At 39.8% G+C, this 23,087-nt stretch overlaps 3 protein-coding genes across 5 annotated transcripts in view; 2 read left to right on the forward strand and 1 right to left on the reverse strand.

Moving 5' to 3' along the window:
- Nucleotides 1-2,926, forward strand: part of LOC144643310 (uncharacterized) — a 44,384-nt gene extending 41,458 nt beyond the window's left edge. For both annotated transcript variants that reach the window (XM_078502513.1, XM_078502514.1), the window contains exon 9: nucleotides 2,483-2,926. In XM_078502513.1, coding sequence (XP_078358639.1) covers nucleotides 2,483-2,879 — 397 coding nt within the window. In that variant the 3' untranslated portion in view covers nucleotides 2,880-2,926. The remainder of the gene's footprint in view (nucleotides 1-2,482) is intronic.
- Nucleotides 1-10,121, forward strand: part of LOC144643309 (uncharacterized) — a 76,401-nt gene extending 66,280 nt beyond the window's left edge. Inside the window, exon 8 of the mRNA XM_078502512.1 lies at nucleotides 10,100-10,121. The gene's annotated coding sequence lies outside the window, so the exon portion shown is untranslated. The remainder of the gene's footprint in view (nucleotides 1-10,099) is intronic.
- LOC144643294 (uncharacterized) lies at nucleotides 4,862-21,680 on the reverse strand. 2 transcript variants are annotated; one of them, XM_078502495.1, is made up of 13 exons: nucleotides 21,551-21,680; nucleotides 19,799-19,891; nucleotides 18,794-19,023; nucleotides 17,929-18,165; nucleotides 17,099-17,211; nucleotides 16,434-16,664; nucleotides 16,046-16,158; nucleotides 14,247-14,863; nucleotides 11,844-12,566; nucleotides 10,935-11,292; nucleotides 10,538-10,675; nucleotides 7,018-7,249; nucleotides 4,862-5,384 (listed from the first exon to the last, which is right to left on the reverse strand). In XM_078502495.1, exons 1-13 carry the CDS (start codon nucleotides 21,588-21,590, stop codon nucleotides 4,970-4,972), a joined length of 3,540 nt encoding a protein of 1,179 aa, XP_078358621.1. In that variant the 5' UTR covers nucleotides 21,591-21,680; the 3' UTR covers nucleotides 4,862-4,969. The 2 variants fall into 2 exon arrangements, with proteins under 2 accessions (XP_078358621.1, XP_078358622.1); XM_078502496.1 differs by lacking the exon at nucleotides 21,551-21,680 and adding an exon at nucleotides 20,619-20,701.
- Nucleotides 21,681-23,087: the final 1,407 nt, after the last annotated feature.

The following is a 23,087-nucleotide window of genomic DNA, read 5'->3' on the forward strand; positions in this document are numbered from 1 at the left end:
TTGAATGAGAGTCTCGTCCATAAAAACGGCCATTTGAGTTATAAGCAACGTATAAAATGTATTATTATTCATTTAGAATATTTCTGTGTTTCTGATTGGCTTTCGATCCCCGGCTAATTCCAGCTATTCGGCTAGCGCCGACCAAATTTGGAAGACATTCTAATTATTGGACGATTGACGTCCAATATCAAAAATTATTATACATTAGAATTACTTGGAAACATGTGATTGGTCGAGAGCATTCAGTCAATATACAGTAGCATGTGAACTTGACATGATAACCCAATATCTGCAACAGATATTGGGTTATCATGTCGAGTTCAAAGTCCGCCTAGTTTCCAAGCCCCTCGTCCGTGTAGTGCTGTCAAATTTTTGAAAATATGGCTGAGCGATTCGCCTCCGTTTCCGAAGAGGATTTGAAAGTTTTGATCGAGAATAAAGCTCCTAAAAACACCAAGAGAACAACAAACACAAGTGTAAAAATTCTGATTGATTATTTTAGGGAGAAGAACCTGGAGGAACCACATGATAGAACCGCTTTGGCCAATGTTCTGACGAAGTTTTACGTCGGCGCTAGAAAAAGTGATGGCAAATTGTTTGAAAACGTATAATAAAACAATTATTGAATTCGGTTTTCGCATGATGTCGTGAATTATCTCAACCTCGTGTCTCTGTTATCTGCCTCAGCCTTCGGCTTCGGCAGATAACACAGACCTCGGTTTTGATAATTCACGATATCATGCTCAACCTCATCCAATATTTGCTTATTATTGGATCGCAACTTCGTTCCCAAGTATGATTATCCGATCGCAACCTCGTTCCCAAGAACCGCTGACGTCACGCGACTGAACGGCTTTGCTGCCGAGCAGGTTGAAAGCGCGAAAATGGCTGCTAGATTTTAGCATTACGAAGAGCAAAAATTTTAAAGTCATTAGAAGACAAGGAAAGTCAAAACACGGAAAAAGCAACGAAGGGAAGTCGATTAATTTTGAAAACGTATCTTCAAGAGGAAAAGATCCCTGATCCAGCCACAGCGGAGGACTTGGAGCGGTTTTACGAAAATTCTACATCGAAGTTAGCAAGAACGATGGAAACCTGTACTCGAAAACATCGCTTTGTGTCATCAGATTTAGCTTCAATAGACACTTCTTCAAGCAAGTGCTAAATATCGACATTATAAACGACAAGAAATGTAATGAAGGTAACCGAGTTGTTGAAGTTTAAATCAAATTTAAAAGCGAACGTTGTTGTGTGTTTGTCTACTTTGCCTACTACTGTCAAAACCCTATTAAATTCATTTTGTGCATTTTGAGCTCTGGAAATATTTTGAATGAATAATAAAACAATTATTGAATTCGGCTTTCGTATGATGTGAAGAATTATGCAGATCTCGGAGGGTGTTATCCGCCTCAACCTTCGGCTTCGGCGGATAACATCCTCCTCGATCTGCATAATTCTTCACATCATACTCAGCCTCATCCAATAATTGCTAATTATCTGACTGGCAGCACATAAAAAATACCCGCAGACTATACTCGGCAGATTTCATTAAGGGCCCTTTACACTATCTCGTTACCAAGCTACGTGGTTGTCGTGGTTGCCACGCAAGTGCAATTTTATTTCCGGTTTTCTCGCATTTCGTGATTCAGCTTAGCGAAGCGTACGTGAGCGGGAGGAAAGCCAACTTATTACAACAATGTCAATAACGATGATTTCAACCAATCAGTCACCGTAAAATTTTACTTCCGGTACGGACGAAAATGCGTACTTTTCTCGGAACGAAAAAAGCGCACTATCTGTTTTTTGCAGTAAATCGAAAGAAAATACATTTTTCTAGAAACGTAAGCTTACCTTTTCGGAAAATCAAAACAACATAAAAGTTGTGTTCAAAAACGTTGTCAACAAAACACATTTTCTGTCCTTATTTTTCAAGTTTTTGTGCTTACGGAAAACGCATGCTTACATTTTTTAAGATCAACGTACGGATTGACATAATACTACAAGTACAAACTATGAATAAGACCGTAAGTTTCTTGCGTAATCTCAGTTTTTTGTTCTGGGTCACGTGACATTAGACGTGCCCCGATGACGTCATCAACTGGCTTGCACTCGCACTTTAAAACTACTGTCTAAATTTGGTTTAATAAAAGCAAAGATATATTAAGTTACAGCTAATTGAATTTTCCCTAGCAACGGCCCCAAAAGATACTAGTAATGGGACCTTACGAACGGAACCACTTCGATAATGTATCAGTACCACTTGAAAGTACTGCTTCTGGCTTTTTCCACCGTTCCAAAAATTAAAACAACCTTTTACAGTACAATAAAAAGTGAGAGCAAAATCTGTAATCTACAACCCTAAAATGGACAACGAGTATTCCCGTCCCTTTCCTTCCCCCCTCCCGAGAAAAAAAAAACGAAAACACCATCAGTCGTGCATCTATTGGGCTAATGATAAATTGGTTTTCATTTTCCACTCCAGCCAATCCGATCAAGGTAAATTTGGAAGAATTTTCGATAATCAGTGGCATCATGTGTGTGTAACCTGGGACGGCAAAACAGGCCAAGCAAAATTCTTCGAAGATGGAACCTTGGTGCAAACACGTGACGATTGCCAAGTGACAACTATAGGAGGTGGAGACCACATGGCTTTAGGATATACATATGCGAGTTATAGTCACAATTTGGACTCAGTCCTTATTACTGGGTATGTGTTATGGGACAGAATCCTCACTGGTGAAGAGATACGCGAGAGTTCCAGGGTGTGCCTACAGGCCAAGGGGAATCCTGTGGTGTCTTGGAATGATTTTTACAAGTCGGTTCAAACAAATGCGCCAAACTATTTAATCACCCCGTCACAATGCCGAGCCAGGGTGTAACAACGTGAATTGTGTTAGCTGCTAGAATAAAAGCTCACTTAGCTGACAAAAAACGTCTGTGAAAGTAAACAAGTCGTGATCATGAAAGCAATAAATGGTTAAATCCTATTTAAACGCCCCCTCTCTCTCCACCCTGCCCCCCCCCCCCCCAAAAAAAAAAAAATCGATAAATCTCCCGAATAAAAGCCCATGTCTTTACCAACAACATTTCAGAAACATGATGTTCTTGATGAAACTCGTTTTGTGTTTCACATCTTTATTTTTAGAGATTTTTAACAAAAAAGTATTGCTGCATTCACCTTAAATGATTAAGACCCTGAATCCCTTCCAAATAAAAAAAAAAAAAAAAAAAAAAAAAAAGGTCAGCTTTGAGCCAAAGTGGCGCATACTGCCGGAGCTTATCCCGGTTTCCTTAGCATTAAGCAGCTAGGAGTATTTCTACTCCCCCCTGGATGGGATGCTAGTCCATCGCAGGGAACCCCCCAGCATTATTTCGCCGGTACCCATTTATACACCTGGGTGGAGAGAGGCACTATGAGAGTAAAGTGTCTTGCCCAAGAACACAACACAGTGACCCCGGCCAGGGCTCGAACCCGGAACGCTCGCTCCGGAGTCCGGCGCGCTAACCATTAGGCCACCGCGCCTCCCTCCAAATAACAAGCCCGGGAAATTCCTTCCGATTATGCGTAAACCATGATATAAGAAATAAAGTTTTGTTGTAACCTGTTTGAAGTTCGTGAAAGGAAAATATCTAACCTGGGATCATGTCAGTTTTACCGCGCGCGCTCTTGTTTTCTTACATGATTCATTACATGGTTCGCACACAGTATTCGAAAATGTCCAAGATCCTTGACAAAAACGGTAACCGTTAAAAACGTACTTGAATATTTACCAGCAGACCTTAAATTAATAATGAAAAAACTTCGAATTCATAAGACTACCAGAAAAATAAATTAATATGCCGGCAGTAATGGGCACAGATAAAAGTTTAGAAAAACTTTTGTTGAAAAGTACATTTTGATGATTTAAGTTATAATATTTTAGAGGTACCGCTATGGAGTTTTGAGTATTTTTAATTTTATGGTCCTGAGGAGAACAAGTCCTTGAATAGTGCTGAATTGCCCTGCTTTAGTGAAAATTCCTTACAAAGTCTTTGAAAAAAGTCTAAAACATTTAGTCCAAAGATAGTTTGGTAGCAGTCTGCATATGTCGTCGTCGTTTGTTCTGTCAAAGAAGCTAGATGCCCATGCATTTGGTAGCGTAAGGTGAAGTCCACACTTACGCATTCTTGTTGATGAGTTTTTTCGATGCGTTTCACACTGCAGCGATCGAAAAAGCCCCTCAGCGATTTCCGCGTCTACACAAAAGCGCTGAGGCCACAAAAGCAACGACGACAGTTATGTGCCGACGCGCCCACGATGTGTTCGATAAGGTATAACAGAGCGATGCCGGCAATATTGTACATCGGCTTTAAAGCACTTTAATCCTCCGTCTCTAGGTAATCCATAAAAGACTGAATAGAATAATGTTAAATTCTACGAGTGTCAATAAGCTCGAAAGCAAAGAAAGCAAAGGGGCCAATAATGCTACCGTCTGTCATATTTTTTTTTCTCTTCCAAGGAAACTGGATCGGAGTGACGTAATTAATGAGAGTGAAGTTAACGATAGGGCTCTGTTTCAAATGTCTTCACTTTAAACATTGTTTCCAAATGTATGCGTTTTCGATGAAAACGACGAGCGTTTTCAATCGTTGTAATGTGGTAGTATAGACGATTGACGAAAACGCTTCCACAAAACGCATTAAAGTATTAAAACGCACTAGTGTGGACGGGGCCTTTCGGCTGCGTCGATTTTTGACCAGCCGTCCCGACCTTGTTCCTCCCTTGTATTCTGAGGGCTCATTAATAATTTCCCATACAGCTGCTGGAAATCAAGCCTTAAATAGCGTCTAATGAGCAAAAAATAAAAATCCAGATTTTTCCTTTATAACTCTCCATTTATTAGACATTGCTTTTAATGTGCCGGCAACAAGGTGCCAGATAATGACGCTTTCTAAGTGAGATTTAGAGAATATATTTTGCTGATTAAAGTTAACCAGACCCTTCATTGTCTGGAGGTGGTTCTGATTCATTCAGTGAGCCCTGGTCAGTGTTTTCACTTGGGGCTTCACACACTGAGGGGCTGTTATACGTTAGCTGGTTGTTCTTTACGTACTCAAATGCTTGGTGCCACTGAAATGCGTTTCCTTTTCCTCCGTCGCACTTCTTTACGTTGTTTGCTATGTCTTGCTCACTGAGGACACGATCCCACACATTGAATTCCGAGAAGAGGAAGGAGCTAGTGCCAAAACCTATTCTTCCCCCTCCGCGTATCTCGCCCCTCGTTGGGTTCCTGTCTGATAAAATTCCCTTTCCGTCGAGGTAAACTCGGACTACACCATTAAAACCAGACCAGGTCGTGCAAATTTGATGCCACTGATAGTCTCTGAGCTGGTTTAGCGTCATCCTGCAGTGGATAAGCAGTCATTTGTAAAACATACAATACTGCGCGCGGCACCAGCACCGTTGCCAATTAACAAAGTTTTCGATTAATTTTTTGATACCTTTTTGATGGCTTTCGTTTGAACTGGCCGATCCGGCGAAGGGCAAGAACAGTGAAAGGCGGATTTGCCAAGTTCCATGAACACTCTTTGTGACACTGTAGTGTCAACTTTCTCCTCACTCTCTTCTTTCATTTAATTGGCCAAATAAAACAGAAGCCAATTATTCTGTGAGCGTTGTTAATTTCAAATTCCACACGATTTTCTGCCTCATGGGGATTGCACGTTCAAAAGCAAAGCCATTCCTAAACGGAACCACCGAGTAAGAAACCAAGTTAGGAACCGGGTAAGGAACCGAGTTGTCCCGAATTTTTTGAAGTTGACCCTAAGACTTCCGAAGGCTTTGTTCGATTTTTCAAGTTGACCAGAAAACTTTCAGAAAGTTGACAAAAAATTAGACGAAAACTTTGTCAAATGGCAGTGGTATAACGCGGAAAACATGTACCAAGTTCTGGGCTATGTGTTTAACCTTTTTGTTAATACTTTCAATATCCTGATGACATTTATAAGGCATCTCATCCGTTGACGCCTTTTTCCCCCTGGGTATGCATCAGGTATGCATGGTACGTATAAGTTTGGCTGTAATTTTTATATATTCTTAATAAAATACTTATAACTAACCTTAAGATCTTTAATTTTAATTCCATCTTAGATGGGTTTAGTTAATAAACAGATGAAGAGCCATGTAATATGGATATGCTGTTGATAAATAATTACTGTCATTATTAGTAGTATCGCGAGACAGTATTTTTATGTGAAGCCCACATTTCGTAAGCAAAGCTATTTGGACTTGATATGGTTTCTCTTTACTACAAACACTTAAAAATCCCAGGCACTTACTCAACCAGTCAAGCAGATGTAAACCCAAACCACGCGCTTATCACTGGTTTTTTGTCAGTAATTTCCTATCGTTATCTTGTTTAGTTTGCTTCAAAATTAACTAACAAGAAAATTGACTTAAGACTCTGATGTGGAGAAAGCCACCAAAATTAATCATCGTTATCTGCACTTGACTTACGGTTTATGATTGTATAAAATTTAGTGGCCTATTGAACCATAGTAGGGGGGACTGGTTATGAAACCCGGCGCACTTTGAAGGGCTAAACAATAGTGCGGCCGCCGATGTTAAACAAACCCATCACGTGACTCTGACCGTGCACAATTTCATTCAAGATGGCGGACAGTACAGACGATCTGTTTGTTTGGGTAGAAGACTTAAAGGCGATAATAGGATTTACGAAGGAGATGAAGATATTGAAGAGCACTTTTCGGTCGCAGTTAGTAAGTATAAAGTTGGTAATTTCGCGTCGTATTTTCGCACTACCAAGCTTAAATTTGCTTCACTTTGATGCTGCTCGACTCGTGTAACCCGTGACAACAAATGAAATCCAAGCAACGCTTGCTCAAAATCTAAGCTTATTTTTTGCCTTTTCATCGATGAAAATCTCCATTGGGATCCCTATAAATCAAGAAATGCAAATGTAAGGGAACTTCCTTCTCTAAAGCACTGTGGCGGACGGAGATTTGTTAAATTCTTACCTTTGGTGTTCTGAACCTTGTTCTGTATTTGGTGTGGCTTGAAATGTAAAGAATATTTCTGCTTGTTTTTGAGAGAGTATGTAAATTACTTGAGTCTTTTTATGATTATAATACAGTGCAATAGGATATCCGCCCTGCCATCTGGCGTCCAACTTAATCCAAAGACACATTGTAAATTCTGGTAAGGATGGGAAGTCATCAACGTAAATTGTGTCTTTTGCGTCAAACGTTGCTAAAAAAACGAAAGAAGGGAAAGTTAATTTTTTAAAAGTTTTAACAATATTCAAAAGCTTGTGCCATTTGTTTTCAATGTCAATCTTGAGAAAAGAGCGAAGAAGGCCTGGTGCGAGTGGAAAAAAGGTGATTTTTTTTTTAAGAGAAAAAGGCAAAGAATTATTTCTGGCAGTGATTCTTTTTACTAAAACATTGTTCCAGTACACCAGATTTTGTTCAGACCGACTTAGGTCCTGAAAGGGAGGGGGGGGGGGGGGGGACATAATTCTCATTTCCCAACCTATGTTTTGCCCAAATCCCAGTCTCATTCCCATTTTTTTTATTTGTATTCCTAGTCTCAGTGAAGCAAATCACATTCTTCAAGCGAGAAAAAATATACTTTCCAGTTTGCTCCTTCAGGCACCTTTTTTGTATAATTTTTTGATTGGTTAATTTTGCCAGTAACCGTCAATACTCTCAGGCGAGCGTTCTGGATGTTCTTGATGAGAAATGACAGGAGCTCGAAATAGTTGGAAACAAGTCTCTGAATATTGTACCTGGAAAATATGTGTTTGCACTCCCATGAACCGGCTTTGGAAGAAGTTTGTCAGTTTCAACGTTAACTCTGTTTCTTCGAATAACAAACGCGATGAACAAAAAGTATAGAAATCCTAATGTCCTTTTCTGCCACGACTGTGGTGTCTGTCGAAAACTGCATCGCTGTTATTTACGTGTTCCTGGCGTTCGGTTATGAGTAATGGTGCTGATATAAATAAAATACATTTATTTTTTTCTCAAGCATCTCAGCGGTCCGGAATCCTGAATCCTTTAATAATCTGATTGGCTAATTGCGCGCGCTCCAGCGGTCCGGTTTTTCTCATCCGGACCCCGCATACGGACCGCTCACGGCGCGAAATCATTTTGCACCTTTGAGTCTAACGAACACATGAAAGTTTTGCTCTCCAAAGACAAAAATAGCCTCACCATCCATTGTTAATGCTAAAGGACAAAATAGCAGTGGAATTAAAGGCCTCAAAGATCTTCAAAAGGCGAGGTATTTTTTTATTTCTCAACAAAATCGAGTTGTAGTTTACCGTTCGCAGTTTGCCGTTGTTTGTTCATCTCGCAATGATTTTCACGCCATTGCGGTAAAATTCATTCGGTTTTTTAGACTCTATCTATGTGCTAAATTGCATTGTTTATCTGTCACTTTTTGCTTAAACAGAACATTATTTACCATCATTCAAGGAAATGAGATTCTTTGATTTAAAACGGACAAATTAATTATCACAATATTGTGCTGTACGTAGACGCTACGCATTTCATTCAGTTTGGCACTGTTTATCAGAATAAGATACCAGCGCAGAGATTATTAATTTGTTAAATACAAGTGTATTAATAGCTTGTTAAACTGCTTTTCGGTCAAAGAGTATTTTTGAATCAGGAAAAAATAGGCTTAGCAAAGTTGCAAAGCTTCCATCAAGACTTTTCAAAGCATTTAAGCTTATAGGGAATTGTTCGGGAAGCCGAAATCGATTTCAAAGTGTTAGGTTTTGTGGCATATTTGTGCTATATTTTAGTATGACTTCATTTACTTTTCTTGATTTTCTGCAGTGTAAATTAAGCTGAACATTTCTTGAGTACGGTTCATTTTAACCGAAGCTATTTTATTCGGAATTAATGTTTGTCTTGCTTAATGCTTGACTCTTGCTTGTCGATCAAGTCGGACTCGACATTGAAATCAAATCCGCGCGTATTCAAACAGATTTTGTGACAGATTTTTTCACGGTTTCTTAAATCCAAACAAATTTAAGTAGGAAAAAAATAAAAACGTTATTTACCGGCCTAGGTCGGTCCGTATTGGGAAAAACTGTACCCTCGGTCTTGAGCACGGCCCTCGGCCTGCGGCCTCGGGCCGTACTCAAGACCTCGGGTACAGTTTTTCCCAATACGGACCTCCCGGCCGGCAAATAACATATATATATCTTATTAACCACGCGCGAGGGCCGTACTGGGTGAATATTGGCCCGAGGTCTTGACAGTGCGGATCGAGCGCAGCGAGGTCCGTACAAAAAAGACCGAGGGCCAATATTCGCTCAATACGGTCCCGAGCAAGCTTGGTTAATAAGATATTTATTACACGACTGGAAACTTTGTGTAGTGTGAACTGCTACCCGGTAGATGTCTTGGAAAACAATGTGCGGCAAAACTTTTACGCACGCTAAAGGAGTTATAATTATTTCTGTGTTTAAGGTCATTTCATTTTCAAAGCAATAAAAAATCCGAAAAAAATCTTGCAAAAATCTTGCGCTAAATCGCGCGGGAATTAGCGCGGGATCATCTGGGACAAAATCCGGTCCGATACTTGGAAAATATCGGCCCTCGCAGGACCGGAAATAAAGTAATCTGATTGGCTGATTTAGTTATTGGCCCTCGGACCGCCTTAGTCGTGTAATAACATGGAGTTATTCGAGACCCCCCCCCCCCCCCTCCCTGAGTGTGTTTTGTAAAATTTGAGAATCGTTGATATTCCGACCTTCGCAATAAAAGTAAATCTTCACTGAAATAGTCTGCATAATAGGAACTACAGTAAAGATAAGAAGTGTAGAGTACTATTTGGAAAAGTGAAGATTTGCCGGAATTTAAATCATGCATGAAATTTGTGAAAAGAAAATTTCATACATTAATTGAAGAGCTTTGTAGGAGGAGTAGAGTTAAGTTTGGAACAGTGATAGAGTCGCAAGAAAACTTGCAGTTATCTCAAAACTCAATAAACACTCAATAAATGGCTGCTGGTGCACCCAAGACCATGTGCGAATTTCTTTCAGTTTATAGCTGGGTTAATGACAATGGTAAAAAAGAAAGTAAGTAAAGTCTTTATTTAATGAGGGTAGCACTAAAATAGCATAAAAATAACAAACCAGTGGCCCTCTAGCATAGTCTGTCCCTCTGGTATAGTACAGTAAATTAGAAACCATTTCTATAAGAACCTATTTAGCCATAAAGTTTGGAAACAGGTTCTTAATTTCTAAAATTGATTAAAAATGTTTACTTTTGGGAAAATATTGGTATGATTATTCCTTCATTTTGACATAAACCCTATGTGGTATGCAAATGTTATACAAAAAAAGGCCGAATAGCACTAAAATCTCTATAACTACATTGAATTTATTTCTTCAGAAATTAAGAACCAATTAAGAACCTAATTGCGCTTGGCCTAAATTTGTGTTAATAACCCTTTATGTAAGAACCTGTTTAGGCTAACCTGAAAAACAATATGTAAAAGAAAGACTAAAGTTCTACTTACGGACACACTTCTTATCCTTGGTTAGTGTTTTGTGTTCTGGACATTCAGGAATGCATTTGTTGTTTTCTACATCAAGAGCAACTCTACAAGCGTTGCATCCATCAGATAACTCGGGGCTTTTAGTAGAGGAACTGCAACCTGAAGGAAAGGAAAAAATGTCTCACCGTTTATACAATGCCAATCAAACACGCCTACTGTTACCCTTCTATATTGAAGGAGCAACTCGATTTCTGATTGGATAATGACTGCATTAATTAGTTTAAAATAATCACACTTTTGGGTTCGTTGGTGTACGTCAGAGTAAGACTAAGACAAATTAGAAACGACAAACTTGAAAACATTGAGTCAATTATTTCAAGATTCTCCGTTTGTGAAGTGTTTCTTCTTTAAACCTTACCAGCTAAGGGATCACAATCTTTATGACATTCCTGAACGCAAAGATTTGTCTCCATATCCCTGACCGTATCTCCTTTGCATTCTGCTTTTGTCAAATGACGTGAAACAAGATGAGCATCCATCACCTTAGCAGGGTTTGCGTCGTTGCCGAACGCATAGAAACGAGCATTAATATGATCCTGAATGTCAATCATGTTAAGATAGATATCTCCGCTGTCTGAGGTGCCCAAACTCTTCCCATATTCAATGAGTGTGCTTATTTCTGACTCTGTGATGCACACAAAGTATGACTGGTACAGGGAAGCATCACCAAGGGCCCGGGCGTTGGAATTCGTTGTGGATGTCTTTAAAGTGGTACCCTACGAAATAAAATGCACGCAGCTGCAAATGCTTCTATCAAGTAGAATTTACAATCATAATGCACGTAGAGTTCAAGAATTATTGCGTATAATGCGTCTTACATATTTTTACGCTAATTTCTTTGGGCAGAGTTGGATTACCTCAGGGCTTTTAATATCAAAGTGCAGATTTGCATCTCGGCCCCAGAAACTGCGATCCTTTTGGCGATCGCCAACAATAACGATCTCTGGGCACTTCAAATTTGAATGTCTACGATTCACGGACTTCCACTCAAGTCGAACAATAGGAAAGGAGTATGCGAATGATCAAAACAGTAGAACCGTCTAGAGGTCAATCTCATTGCCAGAGACCGCGTCCCCCCCCCCCCCCCCCAACACCCCCTCTTGACCAGCGGTTTGGAAACGCAACGGCTCTGGGCGATTCAAAAACCGGAACCTGGAAATCATTAATGCTTTCTACGCCTTTGTAAATGTACAAAGTGATTAACAGCCGCACTTTTTTCAGCTCAAGCTAAGTTATAAGTGGTCCACCGAGCAATGTAAAATGTTACCTTATAAATGGCAGCCTTTTCAGGAGATATTTGAACGTAATACCGAGTATCTATGTCCTTCGGTAAAGCTGCAAACACAACATATATAGTTCCCGCCGTTGATGCGGTGAAATGCAGGCACTTTCCGTTGGTATCTGTTGGATCAAATCGAAGAGCATTTGACCATTTCACTTGGCAAGGTTGTGCCGATGTCGGCTCCGCAGGCGGATCTGTTCTTCTCGTTGTTGTCTTGTCGGATTCTTTAGAGGGTATATCCACTCGAGCTAGCTCAGTACCCACCAATTCTTCAGAAAGGGTTGGAAAGTACTTCTTCGACGCCTTAAAGTCACTTTCAGCAAGAACGAGACTTCCATCGGCCTCCCGAAAAGTGAGCACAAGGCCAAGGATGGATATTTTTCTTTGGGAAGTGTTGTCGCTGTTCCCGTTATCGAATCCGCTGTACAAGTGAAATGAACCATCGTGATCGCTTGTGTACCACTTCCTCTTATAGTATCGTACAAGTCTATTCATGTCGCGTTCGATGTTCAGCCCTTCACGATGGGCGTTTGGCAGATCGTTAAACATGTCGAATGAAACCTTGAACACTTTGCTGTGCTTAATAATTCTTGCCCATGATGGAATGTCCTTACTGCGCCAAAAAGTGCCTTGTGGTTTGTCTTTAAATGGCTGGTCTTTTCCTGGTGTGCATTTATTCAACTCGATATCTGAGATGGACATTGCACCCTTAAGAAAATAGATTCCAGTAAAAGAAAATGTTTTAGTAAAATTATTAAACGGATAAAATCAAAATTATAATGTTTGTTTTTGTGTTAGGTGAAAGAGGTACGCATTTATTAACATTAACAACAAGAATTTATTTGGTATACTCGTATGTATACAGGGTATTACCAGAAACCCAGGCTGTAAGGGTTGAAACGTGCAGTGTAACGTGCGTTCACAGCGTTTGAATACACCTAATTGAAGAAATTTTGACCCTGTGAAAAGCATAAACCATGAACGATAAGTCCGAATGGAATTCTGGGTAGACAGCGTTGGTAAGCTGAGTAATATTCTAATTATTGGATAATCACTATGTTCTTCTTTTGGAGCCTCAAGGGCATGATTTATGCAAGGGCAATAATGTTTATTTTGGCCACAAATTTGAGGGATCATTGTTTTCAATTTCCCAGTAAACATTTGGGTCGCATCGTTCATATATTATGCTCTTTACGAGCAACGTTTTTTCAATTAGGTATATTCACTTTTGCCAAGTACTATATTTAAAAGCACGAAACGTTTGTACGCGAATGCTTCATACACGTAATGGAGTAATGGCACACGCAACAACATTTTCGCTTTTGCAGCACGATACTTGAATTCCGACCTAAGCGCCACAAATTTTGTACAGGAACTAAAAAAAATAATTCAGTAAGAGAATCCAAGTGAAGTTCTGCAGACTACTTAACGATGATGAAACAGGAGAATTTAACCAAATTTAACTTTATTCAACCATTATCATAAATTTCATCACTTTTGTTTACCCTCGGATTTTTAGGGTAGCTTACAGCTACTCTCCGAGCATTCCACTACAGCTACTCTCCGAGCATTCCACAAAACACAGTACCAAGCTTGTTCGAGGTCACTGCCCTGTATTGCATTGTGCATCGTTACTGCGCAGAATTTCACGCGCAATAAGCGCGTGCAAAACACGCGGCTTTTCTTCTATGCGACTTGGTCCGCGAGAGAAGTAAATTGTCGCATTCTCGTAAACGAGTATGGTGACCTATCAAATGTTTTGTCATATTTTGGGTGAAGTGATCAAATTCTTTCTGTAAATGAAAACAGATCAATTCCTATGTTTGAAAAATCAATTATCGCTAAAATCGTGTACTTTGCATGTCAGCACTCGCATAGGAATTATAAAGGAATTATATGGAATATACAAGATCTTCCTGCTCCTAAACGAATGTGGTCACCCCCCTTTTTTATTTCAAAATTTAGGTTCCCTTAAAGTAATAAACCAGTTGGCGAAAATTGGTTAAAAATCTATGTTCTATTTCAGGGTATCGACCTAAAAAGATTACGCCATCGAGCGCGAGTTAGCGCGCGCTGTGTATTAATCAAAACATTATTGCTATTTTGAAGAAAATACTGGAACCGAAATGGTTTTTATAAAAAAAAAAAAGAATCTCGACTGAAGAAAGATTTTAGACATTATTAGTCGAGTTACAGATTGTGACTGACTCAACTATTAAAAAGCTAAGCTGACTGGTTCTAACAGGTACGTTGAACTCGAACGATTTAATTTTGCCAACAGGGATACATTTCAAGGCAATATCTATTTAATCTTCATGTTTAGGATAGTAGCATAGTACCTTACAAACATATAGAGCCTAAATTGACAAATAAATTGTTTTCTAATACCTCTTCCATGTAAATTTCAATGGCCCGCTGTAAGCTCGTCCTTCGCAATTGTAAAGCGTCTTCTAATGCTTGGCGACTGTCATATTCGCAGTAATGTCGCGTCGTACTGCCATTGGTGTCTGTTACTTCATAATACTTTAGGATTTTTCCTTCCTTTTCTTCAGTCTGCAAATGAGCAGCATTCCCTTCACAACCCCAACTTACTGTCTCTTCTTGGAACAAGTCGTTCGCACGGAAATCAAGGAGATCAGTAATGGACCCCATTTGGAATTGAAAGGCTTTTGGATAGGTAGGGATTGTCTTAAGCCATTCTTTGAACTCTGTCTTAAACGTTGGTGAGTACACATCTGACAGAATGGATGCAATGTCCTGACTTCCTCCATGAGCTACCACTGAAGTTGACGTGGTCTTGGATTGCTTCCTGCTACTCTCGTTTTCCTCAGCGGAAGCCTTAGCTCCAACACTCGCAAACAAAGTCTTATATTCCATTTCCATTTGAACTTCAAATTCCTTTTTACTTTTAGCTTCTTGGGCGTCCATTGTCTTACGTATCTCCAACTGACCACCAAACTTAGCAGATTTGATGAAATGAGTTCCCCAGCGCTGAAGAAAGTTTTCTAAAAATGATACGGTCGTGTTAACGATTTAAGTTGCTAACGTGAAGTTGATTGATTGATTTCATATTACATCCGAAACATATGTTTAGAATAAACATGTTTCATGTTTCGCCTAAGCATGCTTATTATCGCATTGTCCACATTAGGTGTCAGTTTCAAACACGTTTCATGTCTAGCCTGGTGTGTAATCTATATGGTTTTACACTGTTTTTACTTTAACCGAAAAATGTTGCTCGAAATTAATATAACATTTCCATTAATTCTTTGATTTTGTGTTAATTTTCAAGCCCTTCGGCTTTCCAGTGTTTAGCAAGGAGACAGTATTGCCAGTATTTGCGCTATCTTCGGTATAGCCTGCGAGCAGGCTCTCTATTCGGGGCAACGTGAATATTGAACTGCTCGAGCGCCGAAGGCGCGAGTGCGTGGGCGAAGATCGCGGGCTCGCTTCGCTCGCCGACTCGCGCCTTCGGCGCTCGAAGAGTTCAATATTCACGTTGCCCCCAAATGGAGAGCCTGCTCGCAGGCTATCTTCGGTACAAGAAGAATTGTTTGTGAATTTTGGTTTTGCATTGCGATTGTGTGCGCTGGTGTCAGTTGTATCCACCCTCGTTAACTTTCTTGGCGATGTTCTCCCAAATATTTTGCTTTCTACCCATCGCCGATAATTCCTGTTGTATCGCTTCATCAGCTTCAACATTCGGTCTCATAGTAGGCCCAATTTTGGAGCTTTTGGCACTCGCTTCCTCTCCGCATGTTCGCCATTTTTAACGTGTTTCATCTGATCAAGATCGAAACTACCTCGTAAGGTTGTTTCAATTATGCTCAAAATAAACATGTTTCGATCATGATTTGCGCAAAGCGCCTTCTTATGTGGACACTTTTCATAGAGAAGCATGTTTCATTCGTGATCAAACTAATCATGTTTCGACCTAGTGTGAACATAGCACAAGGCTAACATAAGACAAGTTCCTTTATTTTACATCAACTTATGTATTTAGTTCTCCAATTTCATATTCCGTTTTAATCATGGCCAGCAGAAGCCTTTCTTGTTGTTGCAGAGTATTTTCTAGACTGTTTGCAGCCACCTGCGTGTAGTTTCACATGGAACGGTCTAGTCAATTATAAATTAATGTGATTTAAAAGTATCGATATTGTGAGAAGAATTAGAGGTTGATACTTAACGGTATTTTAGAGGTCCTCCTGCTGAAAAGTAGGACGTCGGCAGGCTCATAAACTCTCGCAGGAATGACATACTTAGATCTTGCGGTTTTACTTCGTCCATGAAGATTTCATATCTGGAAAGATCGTCAGGATACGCGAATATAATCGGTTAGTGCCGTCGAAAATGAACTTTGATTAATCATCTTCGAGTATTTTGTAAAAAAAAAAGTGTAGATGCTATCTGCTTAACTACATCAAGATACTACTAAGTTAGTAAAGGGGTTTCAGTTTCAGTAAAATACGAGTACGGGTACAACTTTTTAAACCTATCTATTAGGGACCCAACGACAACCCCAACCAGTTTCCCGGGGGAGTTCCCACAGACTGCACAGAGACATTGAGACTTTACCGATCAACGTCGATATCCATCACTGCCATATACTTTTGACGTGACGAGGCTGTAGACTCTCCCCAGGCCTCTTTCACTCCAGCAGAGAAACCGAAGTAGGAGCCAGAGACGCCTGCTTCTTGTTGTAACATTTTCTTATATTCCTCGCGACTCTCAAAAGTCATCAAGGAAGCGGAAGTGTCATAAATACCGTGCACGTTCATGGTGTCAGGAACATCCAGGCCATCGTACCTAAAGAAAGCAAAACAAGACCTTTCGTAGTAACTTAAAAAGTGGTTAAAAAATGGTTAAGAAAGTTTTTAGACTAAAAAAACATGCTTTCTTTCTCGTCGAGCTCAAACAGGTTTCCCCAAACTTCTAAAGAAACGTCTAAGATTGGACTAAGATCCCATATCAATGGCAGAGGCCCATGAAACAAAAAAAGAAACTTTGAGAAAGTGAACAAGAACAACAGCTACAAAAATTAATCTATTTCAACATTGAATTAAAATAACGGTTGATGGTAGAAAGTCAACCAATTAAAAATGGATGCCCATGAAAAAGAAAAGAAACTTTGAGATTGAACAAGAACAAAAGCTACAAAAATTAATCTATTGCAACATTGAAAGTAAAGTAAACCAATTAAAAATGAAGGTGTTTTGTCAGAAAAGACACGTTGACCGTACGTTGCCTTGTTAGCACAGTTCCTCTGCACAATGCTCATTTTTCTAGATTCGGGACTGTACTTTCCACGGCCATCAAATCCAACACCCATAAAAGCTGCTCCATCGATCATATCCTGCCCAAGAAAACAAACAGAGCTAAATGTTTTTGTCAAGTCTTCGACGGGGCTTAAAGCTTAACTGGAGTTTATACATCAGTCAATTCCAGCGGTGCCCATGCCCCATTCCCCCTCCCCGACGATCCCCGGAAATTATGTTTTTTTTTAAACCAACAGCCAAATGACCCACTACCAGGGCAAATTGGTTGTTCTAATGTCCCGGGGTAAGCGGCTTAAATGTTTATTTCCTCATCTCTTGTAGCCTTCGAATACAGCCGCCTCCCAAACCGGCCGGGAGGGATGAAAGGTGGCTGTATTCGCAAGCTGCGTCTCTTGTCTTTCTTTTACCAAAATTTCATCTAAGTCATTTTAGTCCCAGCTATGTCTTATTTCTTTGAAATATTGCAAAAATTGGTCATTCTGCAGGTCTAGCGTCCCATCTATGTCCTACGTAGACGTATTAGATAAGAAACTTATAAAAAGCGAGATTATTGTCAAATGCCCCATGGTAGTTGGGTGGAAGGCTAATGCCCGAACCCAGGATGGCCATTATGGTAAACACTGCTGGAATTGACTGACGCATTACTTCTAACTGAACACCCAGGCGGAAACCTAAACTGTTTGGTTCAAGCCCCGTTTGACCCGTGGTATTCTTAAACGTTGGCTCAAACTGACTTGACGCACATGCACTATGAGATTGCAATATGTTAATATAAATGTTAACATTGCTTTCACCTGGCACACGCTAGATTTCCATTTTGCTGAATAACATGGATCTGTCTCCTTGTAGTCGGTTCCCCAGCAACCGTTCATCAATGCGGTCCCAAGGCCTGCTGGGAAGACGTATGGAACTTCTCCTACTTCCTTCGGGGATTTTTCCCCTCCTTCAATGCTGGCATCGATGTGATATCCGGGAGGTACAAACATGTCTTCGTTTTGCCATCCTTTGTCTGGTGAAATGTCTAGCTTGATCTATTAAAGGACCGCAATATGGAGAAAAAAGTGATGTCGGTGGAACATATGGAAATGAGCTTGATTTGCAAGACGTGTAAGTTCAAGAAAAACGCATTTCTATAAAATGGAAATGAGTGTGATTGCACCATGACTCGTTTTGAAACCGTGGTAATAGGCATCTCGGAAATGGCTTATTCTACTATTTCTTATTTCTATTTCAATAGTTTAGGAATTCTACCTTTATCCCAACCCAACGGTTTTTGCATAAATCACTTCATGGCTGTTCTTGGTGCTGACCAAAAGAAAAGCGGGCTCAAATCAAATATGTCGTCCACGAAGCAAACAGTGCTCGAACAATCAAAACAACCTCACAATGTAGCTATGGGAATTAAAACTCGCCAAGAAAAAACTAATAAATGGGTTAAGAGGCAAACGACGGAGTAAGTTCCCCACTCAAAAAAAACATTCAGTAAATTCTGGATAAAGCACGAATTATAGCTTCACGGTTCCCGCGATTAAATAGACAAACACGATAAGAACGATAAAGATAAGAAAAAATCTAGTAAAATAAAAACCCTAAAATAGCCAGCGCAAGTTGCAACTTTCCAGATACACTGTCACAAAGCAGCCCGGATTTTTATCTTACCTCTTTCTTCAGAAAATCTGCTGCCTTCTGTTGGGCGTCATCGATGATCTGCAGTTGTTTGTCCACCAACTTTCCTGCCACCTCGATTCCCTTTTCAACCACAGCTTCTTGAACCTTAGGATCAGCCACCGCCGCAGCAACAACGCCACGCTTGGAGCCACTAACATGTCTTAATACTGAAACGTCTTCCCTTTTAAATTTGGGGACCTTGGTACTTTTTTGTTCAGATTCTAAGATAGGAAAGCAATATACAGGTAGTTTGTACCGTTGCCATGTTTGTCCGAATGGGTCAGTAATGAGTGAAAAATGTCTTTTGTAAGCTAACTTTAACCGCCGCTTTTGGAAATGTTTTTTGACTGGAAGTGAGTAGGGAAACAATGGAAATTTAAGAGCAGGAATGGAATAATGGGCACTATATGATTCCCCTTCAGCCTCGAGAAGTTAAAGTCGTGGCGCGATTTTCTAACCCTTTTAGAACCTTTCAGTGACACTTTTAGAAAATGGTGTACAAAGAGAAGGCTTACAAGAATTATAAAAAAGTTCAAACTTTACTCAAAAGCCTCTTAATATCATATGATATCAGATCAATGACTTCATATTGTAAGAAAACAGAACAATAGACAGGACTGCTTTGTTTGGTTTCGACTAGATTGGGGTCAGTCTAATGTGCGACGAAATTCGTCCAATTGAGAAAAAGAAGCCTGCAAAAAAATAAGTGCTACAAAAAGATTTGGACCCGTGACCTCCGCGAAACCCGTGCGATGCTCTACTATAGCTAGCAGCCAGCTCATCATCTTTGTGGGTTGTATCTTTCCCATGAAGGAATATAAGACAGAATAAATAAAATTTACAGATTTAAAGCTTTCGTTGTCTTAATATGCGGTAGGGTCAGCCGCGACAAAGTTGGGCCTGTGTATTTCCCTTAGTATATTTCGTAGTAGATTCTAAATCACAGCTTTGGAGAGATGGAATGGACAGAAGCTTAAGAAAGTTTGTGAAACGTACTAGGATTAACCGTTGAATTGTGTTGGATCAAAGGCACGTAGTCTGCCAAAGGTGGTGACCCCACAGGTTCCCGCAGTGGGCTATGAGCAAGCACTATAAAGAAAAGGAAAAACAAGAATGCAAACAATTAAATATTCATTAGAAACGTTTAAGTTCTCAACTCCTCAAATTAAATTATTTAACTATCAACACCTAAAATACTTAAGCTAAAATCAAAGCAAAAGTCTGAGGTCTCGAGACTTTTCATTATCTAAATATATACTTGCCACTATTAAGCTTAGATTATCTCTGACAACAATCAAGAGTTTTATTTTTTGTTTTATTCTTGAACTCCACGCTTTTTTTTCTCTCAAAATTCTCTTTTTACCTGCAGCTGGTCGAAATGAAAAATTATTTAATGCTGTCAACGTTTTTATCTACAAAAAGCTATTCTTAACCCCAGTCGCTATAACGCTTGCCACATTCGCCTAAACGTTTTGTCTGTAAACATTTGTTAATCCATTTAAATTCTATTAAAATTTTAAAACGACATTTTTCAAACTGTGTGTTCAAGCCAAATCAAGAAGTACTAAAATATATTTACCGATATCGTGTTTATATAGTACTCATAAACGTGTGATATATGTCGTATGTTAGTGGGTCATAAATGTGTGGCATCGTTCAACAAAACGCAACTGTGTGAAAATGATTGTTGACTGTTTCAGCCGACACAATTAACGAACAATGGAAATTCCGTTGAACAAATAAACAATAAAACCAAGACTGTACAAATGTGGTAACGGACAGTGGATACAATGTGAACACACAACATTAAACTTACCACACGGGGTAATGAACACCACTAAAAGTAGTGCGTTCATCTTGTCTTGTTTCAACTTTTTGCTATATTCCGTTCAGGCTGTTAGCAAGCGAAACTGGTTCTTTGCGAGACGTTTAAAGTCAGTTAAAGCTTTCTTATTAGGTAATTACAATAAAACCACATGTTGACACCCCGGACAGTGTACTTGCTCTGTAACCTGTTAGACACACATAGGCGGCGGCCCAGGGGGAGGGGCTGTAGCAATCAAATATTAATAAGAAACGTTTAAGTTCTCAACACCTCAAATTCAATTTGATCATCAACGCCTAAAATACTAAAACTAAAATCAAAGCAAAAATATGAGGTCTCGAGTCTTTTCATTACCTCAATATATACTTCCCACCATTAGGTTTAACTTATCTCCAATAACACTCAAGAGTTTTATTATTTTTTTTCATTCTTAAACTCCACGCTTTTTTTCCTCTCAAATTCTCTTTTTACCTGGTTAAAATGAAAAAAATTCTTCAATGCTGTCAACCTTATTTATCTACAAAAAGCTATTCAATTAACCCCAGTCGCTATAACGCTTGTCGCATTCGTCTAAACGTTCTGTCTGTAAACATTTGTTAATCCATTTAAATTTTATTAAAATTTTAAAACGACATTTTTGAAACCGTGTGTTCAAAGCAAATCAAGAAGTACTAAAATATATTTACCGATATCGTGTTTATATAGAATTCATAAACGTGTGATATATGTCGTATGTTAGTGGGTCATAAAAGTGTGGCACCGTTTAACAAAACGCAACTGTGTGAAAATGATTGTTGACTGTTTCAGCCGCCACAATTAACGAACAATGGAAATTCCGTTGAACAAATAAACAATAAAACCAAGACTGTACAAATGTGGTAACGGACAGTGGATACAATGTGAACACACAACATTAAACTTACCACACGGGGTTATGAACACCACTAAAAGTAGTGCGTTCATCTTTTGTCTTGTTTCAACTTTTTGCTTCGTTCCGTTCAGGCTGTTAGCAAGTGAAACTGGTTCTTTCAGAGACGTTTAAAGTCAGTTAAAGCTTTCTTATTAGGTAATTACAATAAAACCACATGTTGACACCCCACAGTACTTGCTCTGTAACCTGTCAGATAGCACACACAGACGGCGGAGCAGGGGGGGGGGGGGCTGTAGCCACCCCCCCCCCCTTCAAAAAAAAATGGGGAGCCTCAGAACCCACGTTTTGTTGCCGAAAATATCGGGAACGCAGCATAAGATTGGTTTGTCAAGATATTTCGTCTCGTGAGTGAGATCAAACATCTTAGAACCTTCCTTGGAAGTCTACGGGACACTTCGTTTCTCTTCGGAAAAGTTCGAAAAATGATCGGAGACGTTCGTATGGCCTTCGAACAACAGTCGGAGAATCTTTGGAAATCGTCGGTCTTGAAATTGCCCAGAAAACAAAAAGGTTCCTAGAACGTAAAAAGTTGCCTATATCACCTGTCGAATATTTTTGGGTTAGTCTTAGCACCTTCTCTCCCCTCTCCCCCCCATTCCAAAACGCTCCGCCGCCTCTGGCACAGGGTAAGATGATTTTCTCTCATTTTGAAACCTGCGAGTAACTTTGAGATGTTAATCAACCATGTCAACATTTTTCCTGTTTTCTACGAAACTAACATGACTGGCTTACTGACTTATTCCTTTAGGCACCTGGTGGAGCAAAGGGCATCAACAATGCTTCGCCACCGATCTCTATTTGCTGCCGCCTTCTCTGCTACGTTCCAGCTAATGTTAGCTTTTTTTAACTCCTCCTCAGTTGATCTTCTCCAGGTCTTAGCAGATCTTCCCACCTTTCTTTTACCCTGCGGATTCCACTAAGGCCTGCTTGGTGGTGTCAGTGCCTGGTTTTCTTAGTGTGGCCTATCCAAGCCCATTTCCTTCTTGCTATCTCAGTTGATAACGAAACTAACATGGTCGGATGAAATCGTTACAATCCTATGCGACAAGACTGAATGGTGGTCTGGGTACTCATTGCAATTAATTTTTGCTTATATTTGAAAAGGAATTCCGTAGAAGGTTGAATTTTTGCCCGTGAAGTACAGTCTACTCTCGTTACAGCGGACACGCTATAGCCTCACATCAATCCAGCTCCGTAATCCGTCATTTAGTGTCCGTTATAGCGAGAGTCCGTAATAGCGGGAGTCATTTCCAGTCAAACCTTTTTTGCTGGGGATCTGGATTTTGTCCGTAATGGCGAGTGTCCACAATAGCGTCCGGGGTGTCCGCAAGGCGAGAGTTGACTTTGTTAGTTTGTTTTTACCTCAGTCTATGAGGCATTTCTCTGTAGCTTTTCACTCACTGTTACATGGCTTTGAGTTAAGACGATTCTTTTAAGACCCAAGCCGAGTCTACCCATACTACCTTTCAGTCTTATCGCGTAAGCTTGAAGCTTTTCTTCGACAACATTAAATAAAATAGCTGTTAACG

The sequence above is a fragment of the Oculina patagonica genome, chromosome 2, assembly GCF_052425735.1.
Source record: "Oculina patagonica isolate OP01 chromosome 2, crgOcupat, whole genome shotgun sequence".
Classification (NCBI taxonomy): domain Eukaryota; kingdom Metazoa; phylum Cnidaria; class Anthozoa; order Scleractinia; family Oculinidae; genus Oculina; species Oculina patagonica.